The 23361-nt window shown below is 33.7% G+C and overlaps 1 protein-coding gene across 1 annotated transcript in view; it reads left to right on the forward strand.

The window, feature by feature from the left end:
* Positions 1–5962: 5962 nt before the first annotated feature.
* The window catches only part of LOC129232334 (ras-related protein Rab-1A-like), a 33152-nt gene continuing 15753 nt past the window's right edge, over positions 5963–23361 (forward strand). The window contains exons 1-4 of the mRNA XM_054866486.1: positions 5963–6008; positions 6102–6222; positions 18738–18862; positions 20206–20330. Of these exons, the coding sequence (XP_054722461.1) occupies positions 6143–6222; positions 18738–18862; positions 20206–20330 (330 nt within the window). The 5' untranslated portion in view covers positions 5963–6008; positions 6102–6142. The remainder of the gene's footprint in view (positions 6009–6101; positions 6223–18737; positions 18863–20205; positions 20331–23361) is intronic.

The raw sequence follows: 23361 nt of genomic DNA on the forward strand, positions 1-23361 counted from the left end.
AAAATAAATCACTTTATTTTGTTGTCAGTTTGACCCCTAGAGGGCCTGTTTATAGCTTCTTTTTGTTTCATACTTGCAGTTTATCCATCAGGAAGTTTCAATTAATAGTTGGAAAAAGTTAAATTTCTCACCTCCAAAGAAAGTTTCTAAATCTATTCTTAGTTTTATTTCTTTATTTATGTAATTTGTAAAACTAACATAATATATTATCATTGTAATCTTATATATATATAATGTATGCTTATCTGCAATTTAATTAAGCCTAAAAACCAAGCATGGTTTATGTGACAAGTTATTTTTAGAAGCAATGTGTAGAGGGAGGAATGGGACATGCCCCATAAATATGTTCCTTCTGTAAAGGAGCTGTTCAAATATTACGTAAGCATGTTTTTATCAATTTTTGGCCTCTCCTCCCCCTTGTCATCAGAAATAAGCAAATCGCAAACCCCCCTTAATAATAACATTAGCTAATAGCAACCAAAAGTTGTGGCTGCAAGAGGTAATAAGCAAGTAGGACAAGCAACTTCAGCAGAGCGTGGAGAGCTTGTAACTGTATTATGCATCATTAATGCAATAGGAAATGCAGTACCACCTGTATTTATTTTTCCACGAAAAAATTTCAAAGATATTTTTATGGAAGGAGCACCTGTTGGTAGCATTGGCTTTGCCAATCCCAGGGGCTGGATGAATGCAGAAATCTTTCCAAAGGTTACTGGGCCATATAATTCACCGAACCAATAGTTCAAAAGATAATCCAATTTTGTTAACACTGAACAACCATGTTACAGTTGAAATAACCACCAAGGTAGAGAGACAATGGTGTTTTTATGTTAACGTTTCCGCCTCAGTGCAGTCATAGGCTTCAACCACTAGATATATCGCTATATTCCTCATTTAAAAGCCGGTATAATGCAGCTTGCAATGATTGGTTGATAAATAATCTGAGAAAAACTATTAACATCTACCACACAGCAAAGCTTGTTGGGATTTCCTACCAGGCATCATTCACACCAAAAAATATTACTTCCTGGTTTAAAAAAACCTGGAATATATCCATTTAACAGCGAGCCGTTTGGAGATGAAGAGTTTTTGACATCGTATGCTACAGACCATCCCTTGCCGGTAAATAATGATAATAACAGTAGTTGTCTTCCTTCACCATCTAACCCACCTGATAATCCTGTTAATATCGTTGTTAGCATGCCATCCTCATCTCATATTTTGTCGCTTAGTAGTGCAGACATACGGCCATTTCCCAAAGCAGAATCCAGGAATCCCCTGAAGAAAAGTAAAGGAAAGAAAAAAGAACTCGCGAACAAAGATATTGACAGATACCCCAGAGAAGATAGAAATTGAAAAAGCAGAAGCTGCCAGACTAGAAAAAAAAGCATCAACTAAAACCTGTATGCAAAAAAATTAAAAGTTAAAAAACGTTTGAGTTTAAAAATGAATCCAGTGATAGTAAAGGGTCAATTTCTTTACACGACACTTCAGATGAAGAAATATTTTATCCTCATATGCATGATAACGTGGAAATAGCAAAAGAGATTGATTGGATGGAGGACAAACCAAACATAGGAGAAAATGAATTTGTGCTTGTCAAATTCCTTACCAAACGGTCAATTGTTTATTATGTTGCAAGGGTGGAGAGCATTTATGATACTGAAAGCTACAATGCAAAATTTATGAGAAAGGACATGAAGGGAAATTTTAATTTTCCTCAACAGGATGACTGTAGCATTATAGATAAAACAGATATTATCATGAAATTACCTCCACCACAAATGGTTGGTGGGACCAGTAGAGCACAGTCTGTGTCCCACTCCTCCCATACTCATGTCCCACTCCTCCCACCCAGGAGGGAGGAATGGGACAAAATTCTTGAAATTTGTAATTAGTCAAAAGTGAAAATAATAAAATGTTTAAACATTGTGTATATTTTTAAAAATGTAGGTATAATATGCAAGTTTATTATGTGAGCTTTTGCATTTATGAATAATTAGAGGATTATGAATAAGAATCATTTATGTGAAAAGTGTCCCAATCCTCCCTCCTCTCCCCTACTATAATTGTACGCTTTTCGTGTCGCAACTACTTAAGAAAAAGCTGAGTTTTGGCAGGATGTTAATACATAATTTATTCTTTAAAAAAGTACAAAGTCCCGACCCTCACCACTCTTTCCCCCCTCCCCCCACCCTCATCCCCCTACGTAACACTGCAATAACAGTACTATGATTGGACGCTTTTCGTGTCGCAGCTAATTAAGGGAAAACTGAATTTTGGCAGGATGTTAGTACGTAATGTATTCTTTTAAAAAAGTACAAAATCCCGATCTCCACCCCTCTTGCTTTCCTTCCCACCCCCTCCGAAACATTGCTAGAGCAGTGCTATGATTATGCGCTTTTCGTGTCGCAACTAATTTTTTGGAAAGCGGATGTTTTTCAATATGTTAATACAAAAAGTATACACTAAAGTAAGACAAAGTCTCGACCCCCCCCCCTCTTTCTCCCCCTCCCCTTCCCCACCCCTTCCGAAACATTGCAAGAGCAGTACTATGATTATGTGCTTTTCGTGTCCCAACTAAATAGGGGAAAGCTGATTTTTTTTTTCAAGATGTTAATATATAAAGTATACACTAAAAAACACAAAGTCCCTAATCCTATTGCTTCCCCCCCCCCCCCGCCCCGTCCGAAACAATGCGAGAGCAGTATTATGATTATACGCTTACAGCTCGAAAACTAATGATGATACCGGAGTATTCCTTTTTTTATTTCACTTCTTACAATATTATAAAACAGTGGTGCCGAACCTACGGCCCACAGGTCACATCCGGGCAATTAAACTGATCAGTGTGAACCGTTGTTTTGCGAAATGTAACAACTCGAGGACTATGTTGCAACTGGTTTCTGAAAAACAGGTTGCATTCAACAACAACAACAACAACAAAAAAGCATTAAGTTATTATAACTACAATTTTTTTTATCAGGGGTCATCTAACAGCTTGTTGGCTTTGTCCGAAATACTGTAACAATCGAACCAGTTTTAAGATAGCTACATTTTGTAACACAATGTTTTACAGTTGCAAGATATGAGTAGGAGAATTTCACTTTGAGCAGAGGTAATTGTCGTGATCTTAGGGATCAGTCTATTGCTTGAAATATATTTCCAAACCCATTCTTCTGCTGGAAATTTAAAACCTAACCAAGTTTGAATAAAAGTTTGTGAAAAGCAAGTAATCGCAAAAAATGTCCCTTAAGTCCACTTTTGATTTATCAAAACTTTCACCAACTTCAGACGTCACTCGTCAACATCTTTTTAAGGTTTCCACCAGAGTTTTTAGGGTCAACACTAGATACAAACTTGGTTAGGTTTTAAACGTCCCCCAGAAGAGTGGGGTTGGCATTATACTTCTTGCAACTGACGACTGAATCCTAATTTCATGAAGCTGCTTCAAGTGAACTTCTCCAATTAATATCTTGCATTTGAAAACATGTGTTTCAAACTGTACCTGACGTAAAGCTAGATTCGATTGCACGTCTATGAGTGGACACTGTAGTGGAATGCACTGTAACAATAGTTCGGACCAAACCAACGAAATATTAGAAGATAGCCCCTTATATAAGACTTAAAAATATAACCAGAAGTAATATTAAACGTTAATAATATCCGCTGCGAGAAAATAATATCTGTTAAAATATATTCTTCCTGATTTATTTACAGCTTAAATAGTTAACCAAGCATTAACGTTATTTTGTAGACTATCGCCGACACAAACGAATTATAAACTTTTGTAACAAATAATTGCATTATGGTAGTAAAAAATTTAAGTGAACGTCATTATATCGTTGATCCATTTCAAGAAAATGATTATTATCATATTATTACCTATAAATTTTATTCAAACATTTCTTTCCAAGACGTAATGATAAAAAGCTATTAATTTGTTGAAGTTACTTTTTGGTTTTTATTGTGAGTTTTCTGCATATGATTAAGTTGGTAAAATGAGCTATCTACATAAAAAGTGTATGTTTCAGAATTTGCAGAATTTGTGTATATCAGTGTTCCCCAACAATTTTTTCAAAAACCAATTTCTAAATATTTGTCTAACAATTTGTAACATTGTCATTAATCGTGCTCTTCGAGTTGTAACATTTCACAAAATAGGCAACACGGATCAGCTTCGTGGGCCGGATACGGCACCTGAGCTTTAGACTGGGCACCACTGGTTTAAATATTGTTAGGAGTGAAATAAAAGAAAAAAAAAGGAATATTCCGGTAACATCATAAAATTTTCAAGCTATACCGCGTATAATAATAGTACTGAAATGATCAGTGTGCAATTTTTTGGAAGGAAGGGGGGAGGGGAGCAGCGAGAGGGGTTCTGGTCGGGAATGTCAAGGTTTTAGTGCACACTTTATGTATTAACATCGTGCAAAAATTCAGCTTTATCTTAATCAGTTGCGAAAAGAAAAGCGTATAATCATAGTACTGCTCTTGATGGTCAAAGTGTTTTGGAGAGGGTGGGGAGGAAAGCAAGAGGGGTAGGGGTGGAGACTGTGTTTTTTTTTTTTTAGTGTTTTCTTTATTTACTAACTTCCTGCCAAAATTCAGCTTACTCTTAATTTGTTGCGACACGAAAAAAATATAATCATAGTACTGCTCTTGCAGTGTTTCGGAGCAGGGGGGGGGGGCAAGAATTGGGGGGTTGGGACTTTGTCGTTTTTTTTAATTGTATATTTTATATACTAACATCCTGCCAAAATTCAGCTTTCCCCTAATTAGTTGTGACACAAAAAGCGTATAATCATAGTACTGCTATTGTAATGTTTCGGAGGGGGTGGGAGGAAACCAAGAGGGGTTGTGGTCGGGACTTTGTGGTTTTTAGTGTATATTTTATGTATACATCCTGCCAAAATTCAGCTTTTCCCAATTAGTTGCGACATGAAAAGCGTATAATCATAGTACTGCTCTTGCAATGTTTCGGAGGGGATGGGGGTAGGGACTTGGTACTTTTTTAGTGTATACTTCATTTGCTAACATCCTGCAAAAATTCAGCTTTCAATAAATTCGTTGCGACAAAGCTTTTTTTTTTTTTTTTTTTTTTTTTTTTTACCTTCATTGACTGGGCTAGACAGTTCACGTCTCTTAACGCAAAAATATAAGAGTTTTTTTCGTGTAATTAAAATCTGAGATTTTGCGTTCTTGCTAAAAACTTTGAAATTTTGAGGTCAAAGTCACAGAAGATATTATTTGATTTGAGAAAAAATATTACATCTGTAATGTCCAGTATTGGTCACTTTTTGCAAGTACAGTAAAGCACCGTTTATACGTTTCTTTTTTATACGTTTTTATCAATTATACGTTTTTTAAATTGGTCCCTGGAGAGTCTAATATACATTAACCTATACCAATTATACGTTTTTTCATTTGTACGCTTTTTTCATACAGTCCCTTCAAAAACGTATAAACGGTGCTTCACTGTAATTACATTTCGCACCGAAAGAAGTGCAAAACAAAGGACTCGAGCGAGTAGGTTGTCTCATCTCTCGTCTCTTTTTTGCCATCTGTGGGATGCGATGCTGCAGTGCATAGCTTCAGCAAAGATATTGTTGGATAGGGTGGTCAAGCTGCAATGAAATAAATGTGATCCGCTTACACATAGTATAATCCAAACAAAAAGCGAATGAAGATTCTTTGAATCAAAAATCTAAAACATCTGCGTATTTTACTGCATGTATTCCAAATTTCAACTTTCTGCCCTCTCCAAAAACATTCAACTGATATTTTGAGGCTTGAACATCAAATTTCATCACAGTTGACCCCTAAAGTCAAAATTATGGACTTTTTACTCCAGCATTAGTGAACATTTTAATGTTTTTAACGAAAATACTGAAAATTGAGAGGTCATACTTTTCACAAAAAATCTTGGTTTTAACTAAGCGTTTTTATCTGTACAGGTGTGGGGAAAACTTCTTTGCTTTTGCGCTTTACAACACAAACTTTCAAAGGTAAGAACTTCAAATCACAATTTTTAAATGATCTGCAAAATTGTATATCTTATAATTCAAAATTGCTCTTTGTCTTTTCTTTTTTCTCTCCAGAGTTTCAGACTAGCACTATAATCGATTGTCTTCATAAACAAATGAATATTGAAGGAAAAGAAGTAAAACTTGATCTGTGGGATACTGCAGGGCAAGATCGGTATAGGACACTTACTAAAAGGTGAGCAGTTGTGACTTCTGGGGGAGGGGAATAGTAAAGTAGGATCAGTAGGGGGTAAAGGCAAACACAATTTTCATGCTTCAACTTTAGATCCTACCTTTCTTTTGGATGAATTAGGAAGTACAATTGGTTACACTTTCTGGAAATAACTGAGCATGAAAAATTGTACCTAATGACTTTCTTAAAAAATGAAATCATACTTACATTTACCCCAGCGTAATTCCTTTTTGCCCCAAAGACAAGGGGGTCAATAAAAGCAATGGTTTCCTTCCTCATGAGATTGATGTAGGTGATGGATTATCGTAATGTATGCATAATCAGTTTAAAAATTAAAAAAAAGTTTTACACCAACAATACTCAATCTGCTGTCCATAGACTGCATGCGACCCGCTGAACTCTCCAAATGCACTCAGAAATCATTTAAAATCACATAAAAAATTAATTTGTGTTCCAAATTGATGAAAAATTCACACAAAAGTCAATTTTACATCAAAATTTAATCTTCTAAAAAACAGGAAAGCGGGCATATCTTATTGCATTTACTCCCGAGTATAGCTATGATTTGAAACACCTAAATATTACACCAAAATAACAGGGAAGGTGAGATTAACTAAATATTTTAACAACCTTCGAAGTGACAAAGAAAAGGAGTTGAAGCCAATTACTTCGGACCTGTAAATCTGCTGGAAAAGGAAACTAAGTTCGCTAAGCTTTAAAAAAAAAAAAAAATTCTCAGTGTCATCTTCAAACAATGATGACGCCATACAATTGCTTGGAAACTCGCAGAACTCTCGTAACATCTTCTTCGTGTTGCCACTCACTAGTATCTTGTTTTAAAAATCAACTTCAGCGTGCTAATTGAGTTCATTAACCCTTGTTTCCATTCACCCTTACTGACGACACCAGCTTTTAGACATGCCAACGGTCTGATAGCAAAGGATCTCCATGCTCTAATGTACGATATGCTTTTTAAGAAACGTAATATTTTTAGTAGGTGGCATTTTTCCCGCTGAGCGATAGCAAATTACAAAACTGAATCATAAAACACGAGTAACGAGTGATTTTAAATACCAAAAACCGCACAAAATATTATTTCGTTGTATAAGATAACACTAACATCATGTTTAGTTTAAAATACAGTACACTCTCGTTTTATCTGGGTTTTAAGTACGTCCCACGGAAATGCCGCGTACATTAAAATCGCGTGAGTTGACTTATAGTCCAGTTAATAGGTAGAAAAAAACGGGTTGCCTTACAAAAAATGGGGTCAAAGATTTTATTTTTTAAATTTGTGTATACTAGTGCCAATATAAAAAAACCAAGTTATCCAACACGAAAGACCTCGGGAGAAGTTTTGGGGGCCGAAAACCCCCAAAAAATTGTGACTTTTCGTCGTATTTTCAAAATATCTCAAAAATGGTTAAAATTACAAAAAAACTTCCAATGCAAATGTTAAAGAGGATTAAATTTCCTTCAACTTTTGTCATTACAACATTTTTGTAGCATGAAAAGCAAGCGAGTTACAGCTTCTTGAAAGTCACACTTTTTCTGAACCTCCGCAGCGAAGTGCGTGAAAGCGCATCGGATAACGGAGGAAAAAAGGAGAAACGCCGGCAGTCTGACCTTGGAAATCATTTGTCTTTCACAGCTGAGGGTAAATGCCTCCGTTCCCTTTAACTTAAACAAAACACCCCCATTCCATTCCCCCTTTTTTTCTCCAAATGAGATGAATCGACTTAATAACTACTCATGTTGGTAACTTCAGCGTTTGAGCCAGAGTATGTTTTATCAATTTGTGTGTTCTGTATTACAATTTTTTTCCCTAGAAATGAATACTACGCCTGACCAAGGTGTTTTATTATTATTATTATTATTTTTATTTGCGAAATCAGTTTGCGTGAATGCGAAATAAAGATTGTGAAGGAAAAGGGAATAGAAAATCTTCAAAGATGCAGCGCAAAACGGCAAAATGAAGAACATCGGCGTTTTTTGAAGTTCTTAAAAGAAGTGACAATTCACACTGCCTGTCACAAATGCTATATCAATGAGCAATCAATCTCTTCCCTTGAAGTAATGGTTGAACCTAACATGTTAACTAAATCCCTTAAGAAAGATTTCTGACAAATTATAACAAAAAGAATAGTCTTATTCAACTTCTTGAGACATATTTCGAAGAGTGTGGCATTGAAGTCAGGCCGACTCAAGATGATGCCGACTTACTTACTGATCTTTCAAAGGCAAAAGAAACTGAAAACTTTGTTATAGTGGGCGAGAGGATATAGATTTGTTGGTGCTGATGACAGCTTTAGGACAGCCTTTCAGCAACTTGTTCTTTTTAAAACCTGGAAGAGGGAATACTTGTGATTTGTTTTTTTCCCCACTAAATCTTTTAAGTTTGACCCCAGCAATATTCTTTTCATCCATGCGTTTAGTGGGTGTGATACGACTTCGGCAATCTTTGGCCAAGACAAAATTAAGTTGTACAAAATAGTCAAAAAAGAAAAAAACTCCTGAAATTAAGGAAGCTATTCAAGTACTTAGGGACCCAATCTGTCATCATGATGCCTTAGCTGTAGCTGGAGAAAACATTTTGCAAATATTATACACAGGTGACGGTAAAGTATTTGAACCTATCTTTGGATACTTTGCAAATTTAATCTTTTTATAAAACTAGTACAGGGCTAAGATAAATCTTTCAGGGCTACCTCCAACGTGCGGAGAGGGGGGGGGGATGCTTAACGTTATCACTCATATCGGTTCTACCACCAAATTCAAAGTTAGTTGAGCAACATTATTGATCCAGAGAAGTGGGGTTGGGAACGCAGAATGCAAGGTCTAATGCATGTTGACACGAAAAGAGATTCAGTTACTCAGAATCTTTTGAAGATTGTACCTTAATACCTGCAAGAAAAATTGTACTAGAGCCTGTTCTTGTTACAAGGCAGGTTTAAAATGCTCCAGCACGTGCAACCACTGCAGTGGCACAAATTGTGAAAATGTTGCAGAAATTTCATCTTTGGATGAGACTGCTGAAGAAGATGATTTGTTTGCTTTGAAGCTTTTGGAATTACCGCAACAAGTAGATGAACAATTACAGGACCACAGCTTCTTTCTACCCCTTAGAGATTCTGAACCGGGAGAACCTGGACCTTCAAAACGGCTTCGAAGAAGATAAACAGCGTATTTTGTTGTCCTTTCTCTATTTGCTTTTAGGTCGAATGAATCTCTCTGTAATTTAGATCTGTATTATTCTGTCTGTAATTAATCTGTATTAAGCTTCTACAGTTGGATTTTCATTTTGAAAGGTAATTCTTTTGAGTTTTTTATGCCTCAAAAAGTCAGTTTCTGCAGAATTTTTTCAAAGTGTTCATTACGTATTACTATTGTACCTTTATTTATGCATTATTATGTCTATTGTTTGCTTATTATCACCCTAATATTTGTTCATTCACATTTATATTTTCGAATATTACGTTTTCACTTGTAATAGAATAGATAGTACGAATTATGTGAATGAGAAGATTATGTAATTCAATTACAAACTGCAATATAAATCATATGTTATTGGAGTCTGACTGAAGACTACCTCTGTCAGACTAGAAATATTAGTTCGTGAGCGGTGGGGGAGGGTGTATTATTATTATTGTATCAGAGCATAGGATGCATGACTGTTTTGATTGTTTGCTTATTAGCTGCCTAATATTCATTCCTTCACATTAATATTTAAAAATCGCATCTTTGTTTGCAATAATTAGACTAGAATGTACGAATTACTTCCCTCAAATGAATGTATATATTGTGTAATCCAGTTATAAATAGCAATTTATCATCTATTATTGGAGTCTGATGAAGACTACCTCTGTCAGATCAGAAAAGTTAGTTCGTGAGCAGTGGGGAAGGTTTTTTTTATTATTATTGCATCGTCGTATGTGCTTTAAATGAATGTGTATATATGTATTTCAGTTTCATAATACATCGTTTGTTTTTGGAGTCTATTGGGAACTAATCTGTCAGCCAAAAATGCTACTCTGTGTCCAGCGGGGGGGGGGGGGTGGAGCAAGAAACTCAAACTACTCTAACTGTCGATAAGCTCTCTGAAACTAAAGTTTCTATTCAAGTTCTAATAATTATGACGCCTTGCTTTCGGTGTGAAAGCTTTTTTTTTCGGAGTGGAGGAAAACTGTCTATTTTCAAAGAGCTATAGCAAGCTTGTTATTTGTGCTACAAAAAAGTTGTAAATACAAAAGTTGTAGGAAATTTTATGTTCTTTAAACTTTACATTTAAAACTTTTTTCTAAGTTGAACCATTTCGGATATATTTTGGAAAAAACAAAAAAAGTCATAAATTTTTGTGGTTTTTCGGCCCCCAAAAGTTCTCCCGGGGTCTTTCGTGTTGGATAACTAGGTTTTTCCATGTCGGCACCAATATGTACAAATTAAAAAAATAAAATCTTTGACCCCATTTTTTGCAAGGTAAAATGTATCTATTGACTTGACTATTAATATTAGTGTTAAAATAGGGGTAATAGGGGTTAAAGGTTCCATAGATGGAAAAAAATTCATTCTAGTTTTTGATAAATATATGTAATTAGTTTAATCTGTACTTATTCCGATACATACGCACAACATGCATAAAGAAAACGTATACATTTAGTGCTTTTAAAAATGAGGTGGTTCTGATATTCTTTTCGCAGCCATTGATTAGCTTTCTATGTAGTTCCTTGTGGGGTATTAAATCATCCGTGATCACTCGCGTCATTTCCAAGACGGGATCTTCCTTCAGAAACAAATCAGTAAGATCATTTTCCATTTCCAAGGAATGGCTCAAAATGTTCAGCATGGAAGGCTTTCGGTTGAGTGTCATCGATGTCGATATCTTCGTTGGTTTCGTTCATCTTTGTCACTTCTAAATACTCTTCTTCCAGTGTGCTCTGAATTGTATAGGTTTAAAATTTTTACTTCTGGAAAGAGTTCCAATCACAAGAAATGTCTCCAGTGGCCCAAGCTCGCTTATTAACCCACCAAAATGCAGTTTTACGTGTTATCTGCCATCTCAGGAGTTTCGATTTTGAAAGAGAAGAACTCTTGATCTGTTTACAATGCCGCATCCGCGTAAAAGCAAAGCTTCTCCACACAAAAAAGAAATAAAGGTGTCAAATCTTAAATCACGTAAAATCAAATCCGCGTAAAATAAACTCGCGTTAATGAGGTTCTACTGTGATTGGTTGTCACCACCAGGAAACTTTCTTCTACATTTTTCATTGGAATATGCTGAATTGAATCAGTGTCAAAGATTATTTGATCACTCACTTTTAATCGAGACAGTTGTTTTGATCGTTAAAAGGTTTTTTCTTGAAGTAATATACTATCGAAGTTAAATGAGATCAGCAACTAATGGTAGATAATTTTATAAGCTTTGTGCTTTTCAAGGGATTTTTTAAAGGAATTCCACATTTCAATTTAAATAGTTTTATTAACATGTGCTACCGCTACGTTTTTTTTTTTTTTTATGTTATGAATTTTTTAAAATGAAATTGCTTTTAAGTGTTAATTTACTGGTCGATCTTCCTACGTAAATGCATGATGTTTTTGGTTAATTCACATTGAATGAGAGCAAAATTTCTTTAACTCATCCTAATACATAAGTATCTCTAAATAATACCAACTACATTCCTAAACTTTAAACGATTTGTATTAACAATATGAACAAAAATTTGATGAACATTTCGTGATTACGATAAAATATTTCTTTTGAATTTCAGGTCGTAATATCTTTTTTCTTTTAGATATTTTACCTGAGAAAGGACATGAATGAAAAGTTTTTACGACTTAAAATACAAAATGGTAATTTAGCCATAATTATTCAAATGCAAGTAAAATTTTTTAGAAAGTGTAAATATTTACATAATTCACCGCAGTTTATAAATTGAGTAAGGTATTTTTCAATGACATAGAAGCATAAAACTTTTTAGGTTTTTAGATTTATTTTAAAGTTTGTTGAGTCAGGAAAGCTTTCTTCGTTGATTTTAATATCTTTTCTCTTGGGAAGTTCTTACAGTTTATTTATATGTACAAGAGACTTGCTACTTCCGTAGTTCGTTTTTTATTCGCTTTGGCATGTCATGGAGTTTTTTTCAGTGAGGCTTCCGATTTATAAGTGCTTTATATCCTTTTCAGAGGCGCAACCAAAGAAGATTTGGGACCTCCCCCTACCTCAGAGTGACATAAACACATATTTTTAACCCCATTATGTTAATACTATTGCGACAATCGCGGCACATCTCAAAAATTTGAGAAAACATAATTTTACTGATTCAAAATCTAAATTTAAGGCTCTTTCTTTTCGCAAAAAAATCACAAAATTAGTTTTCATAACTAGTAAGTGGTGGTGGCAGGTATGAACAGTATTAAGGGTGCTCTTCACTGAGAGTCTGAAAGATTCGGATCTAATGTTAACCTACGGGGGGGGAAAGTTGGAGCTTGTTTTACAAATTCCTGTAAAGTTTTCGGATCCGTTTTTTTTTCTGAGTATTTTTCAAGACCATGTCTGTTTCTTTTAGTTTTTACTTTTTTGATGTGTCCATTCTCCGATTTTTTAAAATTCGAGAAAAAATGAATTTCTTCGAAAATGAGGTACTGTTGGACATTTCGCTCTGTAAAACATCTGCAACTCGTGCTATCGAAATTTTAAGAACGCCCTGACACGCAAAATATTTCCAGCTCTCTTTTGAGATCTTGTTTGAAATAATGCGACCATTTTTTAAACAAATATCATGTTCTAACTATTGAAAAAAATTTCAAAATACGTTCACTTTTTGCATTTGCCCCGCCCTAGAATAGTTACCTCCCCTTTTGAGGGGTAAAAGCTAATGGGGTGTAAGATTTATTACCCTCTCATTAGTTCCCCTCAATGACCTCCGCTGGACGTCCTTTCTTCTTTCCTCTTTTCCTAAGGCTTTCGTGAAGAATCAAGTGCTTTTGAAAGTGAATCCATGTAGATGCGTGCTATTAGCTGTTAAATTCGCAACATCTGCTTTTTTTCAAATTTGTGGTTTGAAAAGAAATAGATTTGAAAGGAATATTTCTTAGTCAAATTGTTTATTTACAATATAATGAACATTGTTACAATGCTGTCGAATGCGAAAAGTTGACATTTTTCCCTTCCAGTAGAAAAATATTTTTATATATAGATTAAATCGTATTCCAGATACTGGGTATTTTGCATCGTTTTACATGTGTTTTATGTTACTACAAATGGTACACACATAAAGTGCTTTCCACAGCTTAACAAACATTTTTGAAAATTATTTGTGTCTTTAAGAGCCAGACTCGTCAAATTTCTTTAGAAGGTTTGGGAGGTGGAAAATTCAATAGCGGAAAACATTCCGTACACCAACATACTCATTAAATACATAGAAAATCATGAAAAATATATTAGCAATTTAATATGATTCAGTTAATGTAAAAAACACACCGTGGTAGAATTACTAAGCATTGTATGTATTAGTTTTAATGACGTTTTCAGCCTTATGTTGCCGACAAAGCTAACTAAAATGTGAACAATATAGAATGGGGGTTACAAATTTTCACTGTTTTCTATTTTCATTCTCAGAAGCTAGATCAACATTTTAATACAATGTAGAAAAATTAATTACAGGCATAAAGGTTTTCAGGTCACATAAGCACCCCCCCCTTAAAAAAACATCATTAAAGATCGTCTTAAATTTCGTTTTTATGGCTTTAATTTCAAAAAATTTCGGGAAGGGAGTTTGTGAAAAGTCTTTCTTTGACCATAAAAAAAAAAAAAAAAAAAAAAAAAGTCGTCTAAAATTGCATTTTTGGATTTCAAAAACCTGCATGTCCCCAACGTTAATGAAGATGGCCTACAATCATGTTTATAACACTTTAAAAATTTTGCCTCCCCCCCAACATCACACTAAGACTGCGTTTTTAGACTATTTCGAAAAATTTCGGGGAAAGCTTCCGAACTCCCCGTTTCCTAACAGAATTGAAGAACCTGAAATTGTGTTTTTGGCGTTTCCAGTTCAAAAATTTGCTGGTGGAAGATTACAGGACCTCTTACTTACTTCCAAATACTACCAGAGATCGTCTAAAAGTGCATTTTGAAAATTTTTATTTTCGAGAAAATTAAAAGGCATAGCCCCCAAACAGAGTGCTTGGGAAAATAGGGAGTATTTCTGAGTAAATAGTATGCTTACGATAAAGATCATGTTAATTAAATATAGAAATGGTTCCCTCTCCTAAACAAGAAGCTAAATCCTTTCTCTCGCTGTATTTACATATTACTAGGAGTCAATAGAATAGAAAATGTGGGATCTCAAAAAAGATTTTTGTTCTATACGAATGAAAATTACTTGATAATCATTGGATTAGAACATTCATTTTATTCTGTGACTGAAGACAGGATACGATAATTTTTCGGCACAGAAGTGCGTAACACAGAACTTAAAAGAAAAAGTTTGTCTTGTTTGTTTTTTTTTTAATTGTGAACCCTTACTTGTACCTATAATTGCTTTCCTAAATGTAAGCTGTTCATTTTCATTTTTGTTTCAACTTTATGTATTTCCTGCAAATCTGTTTCTTGCCCTTTTTTTTATTTTTTATTATTGATTCATTAAATGCAAGATGCATGAAAACGAGGCAGAGCGATAAAAACTTTAAAATCTGGCAGAGCGAGGCGTTGAGATTTTTTTCATCTAAGTATTTCGAGATTTTTTTTTTTTTTTTCAGGCAGATATACATGTAGGTAATATTTTCGTGCCTTCTGAGAAAAAGGACAACCCTTAATATTTATTATGACAACTAACGAGGATCAGACACCAACAAGACTCATTAGAAAATTTTAATAAAAACTCAATGTGTTGAAGTAGAAGCACTATATACACTATATGACCAAAAGCATCGGGACACTTTCAAAAATTCACATGTTTAGGGATTTCTCGAGAAATAATAGACCAATTGCTCTATAATTTGTTTCGCATAAAATGTATACTCTAGTTGTCATTTTCCAATAAAAATTAAGTCTGCTATTCATTTAGGGGACCGACAACAAATTGAGTAAAAAAGTTTTTTTTATAATTTTTCATTGCAAATTGCTGGGAATAAGCTATAATTTTCAGAAATGAGTTAAAAATCTATCAAAAACTTATTTTTATATTTTTGTGAAAGTATATCTTATACCCATGGAAATATAAGCATTTCTTTCAAAAATGCAAAATTTTTTTGAAGGTTTTCGCCTTATATTACGCAGAGTATTTCGTCAAACGTTACTAAACTTTTAAAATATTTGACAGCATTTTAGAGAAACATAATAATAAAATTTGAAGTTAAAATATTGAAAATTTGTTGAAATATGAACAGTTAAAGCTATTAATTTTTCACTGCGCAGACACGAAAGATAGCAATTTATAACGTTCATAATTCAAAGCTCAGATACATCCTACAATCCATGAAAAAAATTCCACCGCAATTTCTTTAAATTTTAAAAAGTTATCAGCAATCTAATGAGCCGAATTTCTATAATTCTAGGATAGGCGACGAATGGTAAGGAATTGTTAGCAAACTGGCAACACTTTCCTGCCATCGTTATACAGTGATTCATGATAAGAACAGATTATTTGTTGCTGGTCCCCTAAATGAATATCAGACTTAATTGTTATTGGATTTGACGTCTGGAGTATACTTTTCATGAGAAAAAAATTACAGAGCAGAGAGCAATTGGTCTTTTATTTTTTGAGAAATCCGTAAAATTGTGAATTTTTGAAAGTGTCCCAATACTTTTGGTCATATAATGCATGTAATACCTCATGTATTTTGCCGAATTTAGTAACTGGGAATCTGAGACTCTAAAAGTGCTAGGTTTAGTTTTATTGCAAAATTTCAACGCAAGATAGTTTACAAACATTGAGAGTGGGGGAAGGAGTGATTTTTGCCTTTGAGCTTGGAGCAGGGTGAGCACCCTTGCATACAAAGATCAGAGAAAAATCTTTAATTTTTCAAATTCAGGAAATCCTTATCCGTAGCCGTCCGCGACTTTGCCGTTGTTATGCTCAATTTGAAAGAACTTTCACCATAACAACCCCTTGAGAAATGCTATCGTAGCCTTCTCATCTGCATATAGTACTTAGATAAATAAATAAATATTTTTTCAAAAAGAAAAGGATTCAAAGATAAAGATTAGGGGAATTTTCTGGTCACCAGTGGTGAGAAAAGGCATTTATAGTAGCCACATTTTTTTCTAGTCGCCACTACATTTGTAAAACAGGTAACTAACCAACAAAGTAGTATTTAATTTAGCACTAAAATATAAATATTATCAGTTCAAATAAAGGTTAATGTAAGTAATTAGTGGCATTAATGTTTATTGTACAATCAAGTATTAACTATGCAAAGAGGATCTAGTTTCATTTTTAAGAATGTTTTCTGCTAACTCGGATGGGGTTGGGGAGAGTGGCAAACAGGCAGAGGAAGTGAAAGAATTTCGCCAACCGATAACTAGTTAGTCCCCAATTTTATTCGGCACTCGATTTTTCAGATTTATTAAGTAGGATCATCCATTTTTAAAGAATATTTTTTTGTTAGAATTTGGAGTTCATTTCGTTAAAATTCAGTGTGGTCATGTAGGCTATCTTTTTTTTTCCTTCCTTTTTTGATATTATCAATTTTCAATAACGAACATTTTTCTAAAAATAAAACGAATTTATAAATTTATTTATTGCAAATATTCATTCATTCGTTAATTTTTCCTAGATGAGATCAGGAACCGTATTAATGGGGAAAAAAATCTTCGTTTCAAAAATTAATTTTAGTGCGAATGCAAATAAATTAATATCACAAGCGGGATTGCAAAATGCCGCGCCTTTTACACTGAGTAATTTTTCTTTTACCTATGTAGTCAAGACTCAAGAGGGAAAGAACTAGAATTTCCTTGGAAGGGTCTGTAAAAAGCTGCGGTTTCATTTCGCCGTCAGCTATTACCTCCTTCGACTACTCTGCACAGCAGGGGAGCGTCCGGTCTGTCCCCCTGCAAAATGTGACAGGTCACATGATCCACACTTTCATCGGCCACCGCTCGTTCTATTGGTTGTTGAAGTGTCAATCACTTCACTGATGAACATTGCTTTCGTTTAAAGAAAAAGCCCATTTTCAAGCGAGATCGTTTTTCTTCCCCACTGAAGAGCAGCCTTAATAATGACACTTCATTAATATTTCGTAATTGGAAGAAAAATTTTCTAACGTTAACTATACACTAGGAATTTAGACAACAAAAACCAACTATATCATAAATGTCTTACGCGTATTAATATAACTGAAAAAAAAAAATCGGTTAAAATTAGTACCCAATATGTAAGAGGGGGGGGAGTCATGAATTCCTCCTAAATAACCGAAGATATCCTATAGCTTCATGACCTAAATTTTGGAAACTTCGCCCCAAACCCTCTATTTATGCCTATAAATGACACTTATGGATCCCTCCCCCCCCCCTTTCCAGAAGTCACCCCCTCCAAAACCAGATGTTGGATCCCCATTGATTCGATTATCGGTTTTTCAACTTGCTCTTTCTGTTTTCTAAACGTTTTACAGACTTTTTCCCTCCTCCTTTCTTCAGCCCGTAAAGTTAGACCATGCCGAAAGGAAGTCTTCGCCGTAAGTTGTGGTTAACTATTCAATCCTTTCCACACGGTTTTGCAGTCCACCTTTTATTACCCCATTTGCTGTCGAGGACATTGCGATTTTCATAATTGTTTTAAGAATCTCTTTTGCTGTATTCAAATACCATAAATTAGAAAAAAATATAATCTAAAAAGTTAAACTGAATAATATTAATATTTAAATAGAATATGATAGTTAATTGAAAATAACAGTAAATGTTATACTGTTTGACTGCCGTTAAGATGGAAAGCCGAATACCGGGTTTACGGGCAGAAACGCACGCATCGATGAGCTTGCAGGAATACTGATTGCCGTGTATCAGCATCTAAACTAAGCAGAGTCACATTGAAATGAACGAAACACACGCATATCAAGTTTTTCCATTCCCCACTAATTCAGATAGAATCGTCTTAACTAATTTCTTGCCAATTCTACGACAAACGCGGTCAACCAGTAAAAGTATTTGGTATCTTTTTGAGTTTCTAAAAACATTCTCTCAGTTCTATACCTAGAATTTTCTGCTGTTGTCATGGGAAAAAGACTGTAGAGTTTAGGAAAGCAGAACGTTAATAGGGAATAGTCATCCTAACATAGATCTCTATTTTTTGGAGAATTTCTCTCTTGATTGAGATCAGTAATCGAAATATTTGCTCAGGAAATTACTATTTTATTCTATGTCGAATTTTGTATTTTGCTGCATGAAACGCTGGATTGTTTGAATTTCTAATCACTCATATAAACTGCATGAATTTCCATGTCACTTAGCTGAAATTAGCCTTATTTATTAAATTGTTTCTTAGAGTTATATCCAGCTCCAGTCCTGTTATTTTTTTTTTTTTTAGTTACTACAGGATGGCGGACGGTGTTATTCTAGTCTATGATGTTGGAAACATAGTTTCTTTCAGCAAACTTACTAGCTGGCTTCAAGAACTCAGAGGAATGAATGAAAATGCGGCAATTGTAATAGGTATAATTATTTGTGTAGTGTACAATATAATAAAGGCTGATACATCAATCACGGTATTTGAATTCATACACATGATCGCCAAGTCAGCTTTTACATTTCAAGAAGTTAATTTTGCCACTTAATTTACAACCATAGAAAAATGCTTTATCTTCTTAGTGGTAACAAGTCACCTTCTTATCGAAATGGAAGATTCTTTTCGATAATAAAGAAAGATTAAAATTCCTCTTTGAAGAAATTCTTTCACAAAAGAAAAAGTGTGATTTAATCCCTCACACATGCGACATAGTGATGGAATCCTTAAAAATTGAAATTGTTCTATAATTCGCAAAAGAAGTGAAATGGTAAACACATTACTTATGCGTTCGATAATAGTCCCATCAATTGGCTCTCCTCTATATGACGGTGCAATTTTTGACGAAAATTGTTTGTTTGCATGTAAATTGTTTACGTTTTAACATTTTTACCATAGGTCTGAATCTTTCCATCAAAATTTGAACAATCTGAGCTTACTCCTTCGTAGAGAGAATTATCGCCTGAAATTTTGATTTAGTGTCGACCTTAGGCATTTTTGATCTAGACTCTTGTTTGCTCAAGATGAAACCATCATGCCTTTCTTCTCCACAAATAGCTTCTGAAGCCACTGTTACCAATCTGACACAGCGTGCCGTCGCTTGGCTGTGACATGAGTATTTATGAATGTCCGAAGTACAGATTGGTTCCTCCAAATTAATTTCACCTTAAAGGGGGTACTTCTTTTGTTAGTGGAGGCTCAATGGCTCATATGTTTCAATTTGCCATTTTTCTTTTCATAAAAATTAAGCCTGCCCAAACTTTACCGCACAAAATCGACTACTACCCAAAATTTAGCAATTGTTCCGGAATCTTAAATAACAAAATACTCCCCACCATTCAACGCCTACTCTAATTTCAAATGCGTTTGTCAAAAAATACAAAAAAAAATATGATGTAAGAAATTTGCATAACAGTGCAGTTGCAATCTTATTTTAATCTATTGCTAACCATAGCAATAAATTGATTTCAACTCACGCTTGGATTTTAACACTTAATATGAATTTCAGTCCAAATATTTAAATTTCATAACGTTTCAACGATTTCATCCGACACCCTCACTAAGCTTTTATAATATAAATAGAAAAAAAGAAATCGTATGTACTAATGTATTTTTATTTTATGCAAACAAAAAGCGAGAACTATTTTCCGGCGATCGGAACAGCAACTTAAAAGCGTTTCAAAATATTTTCAAATATTAATTTTTACTGCAGTAAAAGCAACTTGTGTTTCTCTAAATATTTATTTTTTATTGTTTTCTCCTTCTTTGTTAGTTGGGAACAAAACAGATAATTTGAACCGAAGGGCTGTAACACTACAAGCAGTTGAAAGCTATGCTAAAGAAGAAAAATTACCATTCATAGAAACGAGTGCAAAAAATGGGAATAATGTTAACACGGTAAGTTAGAAACGTAACCATCTTTCTAACACAGATGCCATTATTATTGGACTAAATGCTCAGTTATAGATATGAAGAAAATATCTGTTCATATATTTTCAGTGAAATAAAAAGTTAACAGAAAATTTTTCAACCATCGAGTGTATGGAACGATACTGAAACATAATTTACAGGCGTCCCTCGTATAACACGGTACTTGTATCACACGGTTTCGATATTACACGGTACCAAATTTGCGATCATTATTATAACACGGTTTCGATATTACACAGTACGAAACTCACTTCATGCTAGTATTTATACTTCATTTTCATACTTCGTGGTTTTGATAGAACTCAAATGTTATATTTTAAAAAGATGGAATTTCATTTTTGTTTAATACATTCTGTTAATGTTTGATAACTCTAATAAGTTTTTACTTTGTTTTTATAAAACTTAGTTTCGATATAACACGGTGCACATCCCTTGATTTACATTATTTCTAAGTCTCATATAACACGGTTTCGATATAACACGGTACACATCGACATGATTTTTACTGTGTACATGATTAGTATAAAAAATAAGTTAAAAAGTTATTTTTAAAAAAAGTCTCGTTTAACACAGTTTCGATACTACACGGAACGAATTAACCGTGTTATACGAGCGACACCTGTATACATTTACCTAGGTCCTATAATGGCCCTAATGGGCTATAGTCTACTATTTTGAATTTATCAAAGCACTGGGTAAAATGACGGTACCAAATGATATTGTTCCATTTGAATTCATTAACGGCATCATATTCTTTCTAGAACAGTTAACAACTTTTTCTATTCTAGTAAACTACAGTGAACCGTGAATAAACAAAATTTATTGTAAAATAAGATCAGGCAATTTTGAGAAGACTCTTTTGTAATATCAGATTATACACATTTGTCTGTTAATAACAAACTGCTTGTTGATGACGTTTTATCATCAGTTAGGCGGTCTGATGATAATAAATCACAATCAAATGAGCTTTTGTTACCCTACATAGAAAAATGGGGTGGGGTGCCTTATTGGTGCATATGGCTTTATTTGGAGCACCCACCATGTGTATGATTTTTTTTTTGTAACTTCTCTTTCTTTTATTTCGTTTACACCACTAACATATTGCAAACATTTTGCATCCTTGTCAAGAATATAAGTTTTTGCCTACAAACTTATTAGCAATAGGGCCTAAAATGCATGAAATTTCGAAATTATTTTCACTTGCATTTAAATCTTAAAATTTTACAACTGAATACCAAATTTCAGACTATTTTAAGCGTGACTCAAAGAAAAGAATAATGTAGGTTTTTTTTAATCACCTTCCTTTACATTAATAAACTTCGGCTATGTCAAGGAGGCATAAAATTTTTAATGGCCTCTGCCTCTCCCAAAACAAAATCCTGTATTCGGTAATGACTCCAATGCTAATTTTATTTCAATTAAAGCGCTTTTGTAAATTTGCTGTCCTTCCGCTTTATTTTCGTTTGACTTGTTTGAAAGAAAAAGCTTATAGTAGTGTAAGAGTATGATATTGACGAATAAAAATATAAGAAGTCATAGAAATTCTTTCAGTGATGACTCATGCTTTTCACCAAAAGAAAACAAGTTTTAATCCTAAGAGAAGGGGGATATCAAAGATAATCATGATGAAGCATTTAAAATTTTTTTTGTAAAATTTAGCAAATCTTACAAATCAAACTAATGAAAAATAAGAAAAAAAGACGAAATCCACTGAGCTAAAAGTTTGTTTAAACAAAATCCCTTACTAACATTTTGCCGTTTTTCAGCAAATCTGAAACTTTTAAAACCACTCGTAAATGAAAAATAAAAGAAAGCAAAATGAAAATTTCCTTTTTTTAATATTTATTTTATGTATTCCATAAAACTTTTTTAACTATACATTTTTCCTCGTAATTATACGAGGAAAAATGCATCTACTGCTACCAGAATCCGCACCTGTTGTCGCGTTTAGCTGATACTGTGCAATTCAAATAGTTGAATACAACTGTAGAGCAAGGGCAAAATTGACATTCAAGTTTCTACTCGGCTGTTTTTCATAAGTCACTTATTTATACAGATATACAGTGATAGATGAGAATTTGTTTCAATATTTTGTTTGATTATATTTTGACATCTTTATGTTGGAATTTAAAATTGTTGTCTTAATAAACGCTAAACATATTAATACAGTGAAACGAAAAGAATTAAAATTAAATGTGCGACATCCCAACATCATGAGCAAAAATGAAATCTAGTTCCATTCGTACAATTGTGAATATCATTGAAAAGTAAAAAACGAGTTCAATCTTTAAAACAAGTTGATACAATATTTTCTGAAGTCGGCACAAAAACAACAGTTCAAATCATTTATGACCAATTGACTATGAATCATCCTTAAATATAAATTTAAATAAACAGAGAATTATTCAGTAAATTACCGCCCATTAGCCAGGGCTAAAGCAATTATTCTTTATTCCGTTAACTAGAGTTCGCATTCATTGCATAGCTGACAACGTATTCGACTAACGGTACTTAGCTCCAACTTTTAAAAGTTTTCTCTTGTTTTCCTATTTTGTAATGTGAATGAAATACAATTACACTTGTACTGATATGTTTTCAGAAATGTAATTTATATTAGTTTGTTATGAGACCGAATAATCAGTTTTAATTTATATTTATGTTGGTTACTTATGATTTTATTTACCGTTTTTACGCCGACTTCAGAAGTGATGTTTAAAAGTACGACGATGCATAAACTTTTGAACCAATCGACGCTAAAAGCTAATCAGAGTTTTTCTTAAGTTAATCCTAACTTAATTAATACCTTTTAAATATTGACGGTAACTTAATCAGCTATCTTTCGAACATAACCAAAAATAACGTGAGGTTCTTGTTAATTATTGATGTATTGCACTCTATTTGGCTTCAATTTATTTTGCAGTTAGAAAAATCGGATGACAACACTTTGCTGATTTATCGTTTGGAACGGGGAGGAGCTGTTAAAAATACATTAACGTTT

The sequence above is a fragment of the Uloborus diversus genome, unplaced genomic scaffold (assembly GCF_026930045.1).
Source record: "Uloborus diversus isolate 005 unplaced genomic scaffold, Udiv.v.3.1 scaffold_1159, whole genome shotgun sequence".
Taxonomy (NCBI): domain Eukaryota; kingdom Metazoa; phylum Arthropoda; class Arachnida; order Araneae; family Uloboridae; genus Uloborus; species Uloborus diversus.